General features: G+C 38.9%; 1 protein-coding gene across 1 annotated transcript; it reads left to right on the top strand.

Moving 5' to 3' along the window:
- The first annotated feature begins 24 nt into the window (after positions 1–24).
- On the top strand, positions 25–8,594 carry ASB14 (ankyrin repeat and SOCS box containing 14). The gene is made up of 9 exons (XM_010168576.1): positions 25–152; positions 677–727; positions 2,085–2,221; positions 2,318–2,476; positions 4,225–4,470; positions 4,996–5,167; positions 6,130–6,673; positions 7,522–7,675; positions 8,401–8,594. Exons 1-9 carry the CDS (start codon positions 25–27, stop codon positions 8,592–8,594), a joined length of 1,785 nt encoding a protein of 594 aa, XP_010166878.1.
- Positions 8,595–9,977: the final 1,383 nt, after the last annotated feature.

The following is a 9,977-nucleotide window of genomic DNA, read 5'->3' as shown; positions in this document are numbered from 1 at the left end:
TGATCCAGGTTATGCTGATTTGCCATGTATAATCCTACATATATGTTCGATGATGATTCTGATGATGAAATCCCTACCCAACGAGCTATTCAGGAGAGCTTACAAGATAGGCATAAAACTGAAACAAGTGGCAGTGCAACAGAGGATGAAAGGTAATAAATTATTGCTTCTATTATTTTGTGTGTTTTCTTGGCGTTATTATAAGCATGTGGTCACCTTATTTTCCTTTATGACTCCATATACTGTGTTGCTCTGACCTTGTCTCATGGATACTGGAAAACCCTGGTCGCTCACTTGTTCTGAATTCTCCCTGAAAAAGTAGACCCATTTCCTTGAATATACAGAATGTATGAAACTTTCAGGTGACATTTTACGTCAATATCTAAATGAGTACAAGCCTTTATGAAGAAGAGAAGTATGTGATGTAAAAATAGATTGGTATGTTAGCTTATCCTCATATTAGTATTTGTTGGCCTTTGTGTGAAAAATCTAATATTTATAGTGACAGGGGAAGACAACGAAAAAGGTTTTCTAATGTGTTAAACCCTGACAAAACCTATATGTTACAGAAATCTAGCATATAGTCTAGACTTGAATATTTAAATTAAGGTATAATTATATCCTGAACTTCACATTAATTTTTACTTCTCACTTTGTTTTTGTTCTGTTTATGCAGTTTCCAGTCTATTGCAAGTAAAGAACATGGAAAGATAATTGCAGCAATTCGGACAGTTAAGTACAAATACCCCACCCTAAGGCTGTACCCCTAGGAATCACCTGGGCATTGCGTTGTTGAGCAATGCCTGTGTTTTAGGTGTTTGATCACCTGACTTAAGTGCAGTTTTTCTTCATATACTCTTGGGAGGAGTAAGGCAACTAGAAACGGACTCCCAAAAGCTAATTTATTAGATAGGAACATGGTAATAGGATGGGTTCAAATGTCATTCCTCTCAGATTCCAGTGCTTCATCTCCTGGCATCAGGGGATAATGCCAGGCCTTTCCTGTAAAATAAACAACAGGATGGCAAGGCCCCTAGTCCATTAATGCTTCCTAAAAGCATTTCACATTGTGAAATACCCAGATTAAAATCCCTTCTCTGGATTTTAGAGTGTTGCAGAATTGTTACTTAATTGCCAAAATTTAGTGTCTGAGATGCTCTGAGTCTGCTCTTCTGAAACTTCTACTTTTTGTGGTATTATCAATTTATATACTGAGTCACAGAGGTATGTAAACAATGAGCATGAGTAGTACAGTTGTTAGGACAGTTGTCTGGCAGTGGGAAAACTTCAGTCCAGTCTTTATACATGTCATAGTAAGTAGTTACAGAGATATTTAGAGGAATAGGAATCAAGAAACTAAGGCTTTTGTGGAAAAGCAGATGCTATGTATGTTCCATACACTATGAAGAATGTGCCTGAACTCTACTTACACTTGCTGTCTGGCCTTATGAATATATTGTTCTTCCATATGTAGGAGAACTTCAGCAGCAGAGACTGAGAGAGATTGAGATTGTCACCCTATGGTGACAGGAAGGCAGACTGCCCTCTCCCAGGAATGATGGGATAAAACACATGCACAGAAACCAGGCCTCTACTTAAACAGGCTTTCCAGCCAAGAAAGCTTTGCTGTTTCTTGATGAGATATAAGATTGAAAACATAATCATCTGTCTGAATAAAGTTACATTAAGATTGTTAGTAAAAGCAGAAATAATGAGATAGGTCTCATCCCTGTTAAATCAGCTTCATTTTACTTTTGACAACCTAAATATTTTTTCCTACAGTTTCTCTAGGACACATGTTTATATGTGAAACTTTCACACGCTGTTGCTCATGAGAGGATTGTATTTGAAATATTTTAGTCATACTAATATAAGTTTTTGCAATGGATAATTAAAAATGCTTTGTGATTCAGTGTCATTGGTTGATTGTTCCATTCATGTAAACCACCCTCTGAGAAAAAATTGCTTTGACAAAGCAAGTTGTTTATTCTACATACACTGATGGGATAAATGGCACTCAGCATATCAGTTGCCTACATTTTGTTTTATGATGAGTAATGAGGTATGTGCGTGTTTTAAAATATCACAGGCCAAGAAGAGGCCCTGATGAAGTTGGTGAAGCACAGTTCTGCTTTTGAAGAAGCAGATCAGCAAGGCTGGCTTCCTCTGCATGAAGCTGCAGCACAGCTAAATAAGAACATCCTTGAAATAACTTTGAAAGGTACAGAGTCCTTGTGGTTTCCCACCAAAAAGTTTTACAAAGTCAGGTTTGATGAATGATCCAGCTTCAAATGTTTTCTGCTTTTCTGTATTTCAGCCTCTCGTGCCTTTACGTGGGAACAGACCACTCTAAAAGGGGAAACACCTCTCTTGGTGGCAGTAAGAAATTGCTTTGTAGAAAATGTCCACTTTCTCCTGCTCAATGGCTGCAATCCCAATGCTAAGAATGAAGAGGGAGATTCTCCTTTAGTTATAGGTGAATATCTTATTTAGGGGTGCAGAGGTGAGGGAGTGATGTGAGGATATAGTTACAGATTTTAGGTTTCAATTTGACATATTTAATTTAAAATCAATATCTAAAATATTTTGCTATAACAAGCAAAAAATGTTAATCTCTGTATTGAATGTGGAACAAAACATTCATATTCTCTGATTGGCTGCTTACATAGTATCTCTTTTATTACATCAGCTTCTCTTTCTCCAAAAACCATAGTAACTGGTTTTGATTTTCAAAAATTATAGCAAACCATCCTGATTTATCTGCATTATATAAGTGTAAAACAGTGTTTGTCCCTATTCAGACATTGTTGGAATTAATCTGAGTATGACAAGTGAAGAAGCTAGCCAGGCCTAAATTCTTGATTCACTTCTCTCTGAATTTTTTGATTGAAGAAGGTCCCATACCTAGTATCACTCTTAGTGTGAATGCCATTTTAATTTTATCATACTCAAGAACTGTAATTCTTACTTTGTAAAGAACTAGTCCCAATATTTTGACAAGATGTTTTTAAAAATATTATATGTTCATGTAATTTGTTTCCCCCGATTCGAGCTATGATGCTGTTATTCTAACTGAGTCCTAGCCAAAAAAAGGAAGCATGTTCTCATTATCTGAGTTCTAAACGAGCACTGTAAGTTTCTTGGACAAACCTGTAAGTTTTTCCATATTGGAAGGGTGTTTTTTTCAAAACTGTTGTTAAAGGAAGAGGAAAAAACCTACCTATCTGTAGGACCCCCAGTCCAGAAATGACTAAAGCTTCTAGTCGAGGACACCTGCTTAGAAAAGATGCAGAGAATTCCTAGATACTTTTGAAGTGCACTGTATTAAAATGCACCCTCCCCTAAAAAGAGGATGTATGGGATTTATCTGAAGCAGCCATGTGGGTTACAGACAATGGGATGTCATGGGTTACAGTGTGCTGTCAATGGCATTTCAAGGAGCTGTGGCACATGAACTGCCTCGTCTGTCTCGGTGCAGGGCACTCGCTGTTCTACCCTGCACAGCTTGGAAGATCAAAGAGAGGAGGAGGGAAGGGTGTTGCCACTGGAGCCAATGCAAATTACTTTTAAGATCCTTACTGACTTAAGAAATCAGGTTTATTAAGCTAAGAAGGCAATGGCATTTCAAGGAGCTGTGGCACATGAACCTTCTCTGCCTCGTCTGTCTCGGTGCAGGGCACTTGCTGTTCTACCCTGCACAGCCTGGAAGATCAAAGAGTGGAGGAGGGAAGGGTGTTGCCTAATAATTCCATTCACTGGAGCCAATGCAGATTACTTTTAAGATCCTTACTGATTTAACAGATCAGTTTTATTAAGCTAAGAAGGGATATGACACAGGAATTTTAAACTTTGTTTCATATTATCTAACTGCTTATGAAGATTAAATGGGGCTCTCTGAGCAGGCAGCTCCTGCCCACACCAAGCCCCTGTGTATGATCCCATCTAGCCGCAAGGTCGGTTCCATTGGGTTGCGTTACCAAACGCGACAGGATTACAGAGAGAATTACCCTAAAGTTACTCATTTGCATAGTTAATGTTATCCTGGAAACAAAGAACAGACTTGTTGATAATTAAACCTTTCAGTGTAGTGTGACATTTCTCAGTGTATAAATAGCGCTGCCAGGAGCCACTCGAGCTTTCCTGGGCTGCCACATAACAGAAGCCATAGTGCCTAGAATAGCGTTGAATAACATTCTGGCTGATACTTCATTTGTTGTCTTACAGCAATTAAACATGATTCATATGAGATTGCCTCCTTGTTGATAAACTCTGGTGCAAAAGTGAATTTGCAGTGTGTCCACAAGAGGACTGCTTTACATGAGGCAGCCAGACTAGGCAGGAAGGATCTGGTGAAGCTTCTTCTTCGTTCTGGAGCAGATCCTGACCCTCGCAGTGGATATGGACTCACACCTCTAGCACTGGCTGCACAGGCTGGACATACAGAAATTATGGAGCTCTTATTGCAAAAAGGTGAGACTTTGTTACATAGGAGGTTATAGCAAGAAAAGCCTCAGGGTAGGGTCTATCTTGCCATTGTTCTAAATACCTGATGGGATGGTGTAAAGAAGACAGAGCCAGATTCTCAGTGGTGCCCAGAAAACAGGACAAGATGCTCAGCAGTGCTGGAACTGGATTGTATGAACTGGTTTGATACTGGATTCTTTCATATTTACAGTTATAGCTGTCTGGTCTTTGTAAAGTAGAAGAACTGAAATGTGTTGTGTGTAAGCCAAAAACCTATTATTTGTCTGAATAAGAATCAAACCCCTTGCTTGCCCAGTTCTAGCAGCAAGTCTTACTGTGTGATTGTGTTCAAAGTAATTTAGACCTTCTTGTTCCCAGGATCAAAGGTCCAGTGTGAAAGTTTATGCCTGTAGTGGTTTTATTTGGTGAAGAATCGTATCTACAATACTATGTCAGTGGAGGGCTGGAGATATTAATTACTGCTGGATATTTACAGTGACTACTGTGAAAATCCTTGATGCTTCTTTCCAGGTGCAGATGTTCTTTCACAGGCAATGGATTGTGCTTCTGTATTATTTGAAGCAGCAGGAGGAGGAAATCCAGATTCTCTGAGTCTTTTGCTAGAATATGGGGCTGATGCCAATGTACCAAAGCACTCGGGTCATTTGCCAATCCACAGAGCTGCATATAGAGGACACTTTCTGTGAGTTAATATACTTCAGTCAAGTAATGGTGACACTAGAAATACTCATTTTGATAATTCTACCTTATTCAAAGCAGGCAGCAAATCTGTAGTTTTGTGGAAGGAATTCTTTTTGACCATGTAAATATGAGTTTTCTGTGTTTGAATGTAAGAGACCAGTTAGGATAAAGTCTTCCATCGTTTTAGGATGAACATACTAATTCCTGTAGTATTTCCCCACTTGTCACAAATAGTAACACTGTCCAGTCTGATGCTGAGGTTCTTGGCATATCCTCTCTCTCTTTGGGTGTGCCTCATCTGCACCCCATCACAGGAACGTAAATGTACTAAATAATCAGAGTTAGGGGATACGAGTTATCCCTATTGTAAAGACAAGAAGGTCACTGGAAGATATTTATGCTAAAATCACTACCAGTAAGTGGAAAACAATTCTTCAATACTAGGAATGTTGCATTGTGGTTAAGAATCTGAGAATTCTTAATTCCTATGTTAATATTTCATATAGATTAATTAAATTATATTTAAACGTATATGTATTGTATATAGTAAATTATATATTATATGTATTCATGTTATAATACATTATAGTCTATTAATTCCCCAATTCCTATAGGTTAAGCAATAATACTGTGCTCTCGACATTCAGGAAAAGCTTCTAGTGAGAAGAAATAATTGTTCCTCTAACAAGGAATGGGATAGTTTGTGAATAATAGTACAATAGAATAATATTTTATGTGTAGTAGTTGTAAAGACAGTATCCATTGCTGGCTAACAATTTATTTGTTAGCAGTTAAAGTCAATGCAGAGGTGTAGCTTGCCATGGTACTGATTTGGTAGATTAATGCAATTGTGTACGGTTATGGAGAATTCTGAAGCCAAGCAACACAGAGAAATTCAAAGATTGAGCTAGGTAAACTAGTATGATTAAGATTCTGAGATTCTTCTTTTTTTAAATTCTTCAGAGCCCTAAAAAATTTAGTTCCAGTTACTAATTTTGATGCCATTAAAGAAAGTGGGATAAGTCCAGTTCACTCAGCAGCAGCAGGAGCACATCCTCAGTGCCTTGAGTTTCTCCTCAAATCTGGGTTTGATGCCAATTTCATGCTGGATCAAAGAGTTCGCAAAGGCTACGATGACCACCGGAAATCAGCATTGTACTTTGCCGTTTCCAACGGGGATATCTGTTCAACACAGCTGCTGTTGAATGCTGGAGCCCTGCCAAACCAAGATCCCATCAACTGTCTCCAAATAGCCTTGAGAATGGGCAACTATGAGTTAATGAATCTACTGCTCCGACATGGGGCGAATGTCAATTACTTCTGCAGAGTGAATACAACACATTTTCCATCAGCTCTGCAATATGCTCTGAAAGATGAAGTCATGTTAAGAATGCTGATGAACTATGGGTATGATGTGCACCGCTGCTTTGATTGCCCTCAGGGAAACAGTTCTCATTCCCAGTACGTGACTGACGGATGGACTTCCACAGTTATCAAAGATACAATGGTAAGTATATCAGATGGCTTCATGTCTTGTTTTACTACCAGTATCCTTCCTAAAAATAATTGAAAACTTACTTAATGCAGTGTCAGAAAAGGAAGTTTTGAAACTGTGAGACATTTTACACATAAAGGTAGGAATAGGCAAGGCTTTAAAAATAAATAGATGTTGCCATGAGGCCTGGTTCATGGCAGCAAATTATCATAAACAGTATTTTTGAATTGTGAAAATAGAGCTAATGCTGTGTTAACGATCAGTAGAGTTGGCTCTCCAGGGCAGTCCTGTCTGTGCTGTGAAAGCAGGGATTGCAGGCTGGCTGCATTGTCCTGTATCATACTGCTGGAAGGCTGTTGTAAGGACCCCCTGGAGCTGCCATGACCAGCACTGAACAGAAATTAACAAAGCTGGACTGACCTGAAGAGGTTCCTAGAGATGCCCATTAGCGTCCTTGTTTTGCAGTTTGTAAAGTCCACTTGAAGGTAACAAACCCTTTTTGAACCTGAAGATAAGGGGGTGTGGCATGCAATGGGCTGGTGGGTCCCTCTTCAGCACGCTGGGACACGAGTCACTCTTAGAGGGTGGTAGCCCTTCTTTTTAAGCACTTAGTTACCAAATATACAGCTGCTTAAGTTCATCTTTGGATCTAGTACAAAATAACCATCTCTCAGGTTTTTCAGGTCCTGCTAGTGAGGCTTAAGGCAAACTGCAACAACCTCTAAAGCTCCCCTGACTGACCCAACAATCATTCTTCCTGGTGTTCTGCTGAAGTTGTTTAATTGCTCTTGTCCTGCAGAGGTGGAAGTCACTTACAAGAGTACTGAATATTATCCTATTAAACATTTTGTTTCTCCCAGTTCTGTGAAGTGATAACCTTGTCATGGTTAAAGCATCTGTCTGGGAAAGTAGTGCGAATAATGTTAGATTATGTCGATCACGTTAATATCTGCTGGAAGCTAGAGGCAGTTCTCAAAGAACAGGAACTCTGGCCAGACATCAATTCGATTTTAAGTAAGTATCTGATGTTTACATTTGAAATGACAAACAAGCTGGTTTGGGATTGGGGCCTTTTTTGTTAGTGGTATTTTAGTTTTCATTTTCTTTCTCTCAGTCTGGTGCTTTTCTTGACCCTTGTTAGGCCAAAGGTTATGTTTTGACAGTAAGAGACCTCTTAAAAATCAGTCTATGTAGGATTTAAAGTAAGTTTCTCTCAGAAGTCTGACAGACAGTAACTGCACAATTTATGTAGAGCACTTGGGAACTTGAATTACAATGCAGACAATGCAGTCCTCTTCAAGGGGAGAAAAGCTTTTCCCACTGCCTAAAGATGATGGAACAAATCTAATAAATCACTATTTTTAATTGAGTTATTTAATTCTACTCTAGGTTATTTGTGTGTGCTTTTTGTTTGTACCTCGATTAAGAAGCAGTAACTCATAATTCTACTTTTACTAGCTTTAGGCTGACAGAAAACTGGCATGAATTATTTGAGGTTAAAGTACATTCCCCAAACACTACTAAAACTGGTATTAACCTACATTTAGCCGACTTGACAGAACAACATCTGCAGATTTAGCTGCCAGTGATTGTAAATACAGCTGAGAGATGTATGGGCTGAGGTAACAAGACTAGATCCCAACAGGTCCGGTTTTCCAGGTAGCAGAGTATTGACTAAATAAATTGAATACAATTTAATACGTAACTTACTAATATCAGTCTCACTTTCTCATTTCTAGCCAATCCTCGCTCTCTGAAGCACCTTTGTCGTCTGAAGATACGGGAATGCATGGGCCGATTGCGTCTCCGTTGTCCTGTCTTCATGACCTTCCTTCCACTGCCAAACCCCTTGAAAGACTACATACTATACAAGGAATATGATCTTTATGGACAGGAAAACTTCACAGGAACCTACAGCCTCAACTGTACATAATTACTAGTTCTGTGTTTTGAAGGGAATGTTGACATGGATAAGACTGTCTTATGCGGCTGGTTTTTTCCATTTGGGATTTTATCTCCCATGTATATTAAGGAATTACCAGCATTCTCTTCCTCAACCCCTGAAGAAAATGGGGAGAGCCCCAAAATGTAAGTATTGGTGATCCCATTCTACATACCTACTGGAATATCTGAAAGTTATGGCAATAGTATTTGAAATGCTTACTGTGAAAAGTTAAGGAACTGTAAAACGTAGGGCTGCAAACCTTGTGTTATTGCCAAATCAAAGGTCAGGGATTTACCTAGCACTAGCGAGGGACATAGTTCTTTTTTGCTTGTTACCTCCCTTTCTCTTGCCAAGAAGTAGTTTTTGTTTGTGAAAAGTCCTGCATTGAAGTTCTGAAGAGCAGCCTAGGTTTTTTCTTTTCACCCAATTAAGCAATCCCACATTCTAAGCAGTGAAACTGGATTAACAGCTATAGAAACCTCTGCTTATCACAGCCGCTGCTGTGAAATACCGATGTTTCAACAAGAAGGCACTATTTCTGAAAGACGTGTTCGTTCTGCATCTCGTTCTTGGGTATGGGTAGGTCTCATCCATTCTGTATTTTTGCTCTCTCTAGACCTAGGTTTTCCTTTTACAGCGCATTCCAAAGGCTTGCTTGCCATTTCTGGAGTTTCTCTTCATATAGTTGGAGCTTCAGCTTTTGAAGCACTGTTAGGAGTCTCACATAGAACACACAGACCCACAGCACGCCTGTTCTATCTAAAAATACTGCAGAGGTCAGTACATATTTTAGAAAAAACAAGTTCATCAACACACTTGGCATTAGTAGTATTTATTCCTTCATTATCAAGTAAGCATAGATTTCTTTTTTTTCTAGTTATACATGCATCTTTGTCATGGAAGTTACATAATTCAAAAGTCTGCTTTTCCCCAGAAAAATCTACAAACCTTATAAAATACAAATTTAACCATGATGTAATTATGACCCATTGCTTTTTACATGGTGTTCATCATATAAAAAACTAATGAAGCCTGTGAAGATATGTCTCAGTGCCCATGTTAATGGTTGTGCTGGTATAGCCTCTATACATGTGAATTCTGATCCTTATCATAAGCCCAGCGCTGCAGAGTGCTACACGTTGATGTGCGACTACAACATGGGCACTGACAGCCAGCTCCAGTGGTAAGGGGTTTCTTCTTCCACTGTTCAATCTTTGATTGTTGCAAAAATAAGTTATCAGCTTTCCCAAGTACAATAACCTCCTCTGAGGCTATCTGGCTAATGTGATTAAAAGGAAGAGAAGTGAGATGCACTTTGACAGCAAAGGGATATAACTGCACGTTCAAACTTCATTTAATGGAAGGAAATGC

This window comes from Antrostomus carolinensis, unplaced genomic scaffold (genome assembly GCF_000700745.2).
Source record: "Antrostomus carolinensis isolate BGI_N321 unplaced genomic scaffold, ASM70074v2 scaffold24475, whole genome shotgun sequence".
Lineage (NCBI taxonomy): Eukaryota > Metazoa > Chordata > Aves > Caprimulgiformes > Caprimulgidae > Antrostomus > Antrostomus carolinensis.
The sequence above is the reverse complement of the archived record's forward strand: the minus strand, read 5'-3'. Positions and strand labels throughout refer to the sequence as shown.

Excerpts from the sequence above, each read along its gene's own strand:
- ASB14 (XM_010168576.1), top strand. The coding sequence starts at position 25 with ATGTATAATCCTACATATATGTTCGATGATGATTCTGATGATGAAATC. Across the intron at positions 2,477-4,224 it reads AGATTCTCCTTTAGTTATAG|CAATTAAACATGATTCATAT; the intron begins GTGAATATCTTA and ends GTTGTCTTACAG. Across the intron at positions 5,168-6,129 it reads GCATATAGAGGACACTTTCT|AGCCCTAAAAAATTTAGTTC; the intron begins GTGAGTTAATAT and ends TAAATTCTTCAG.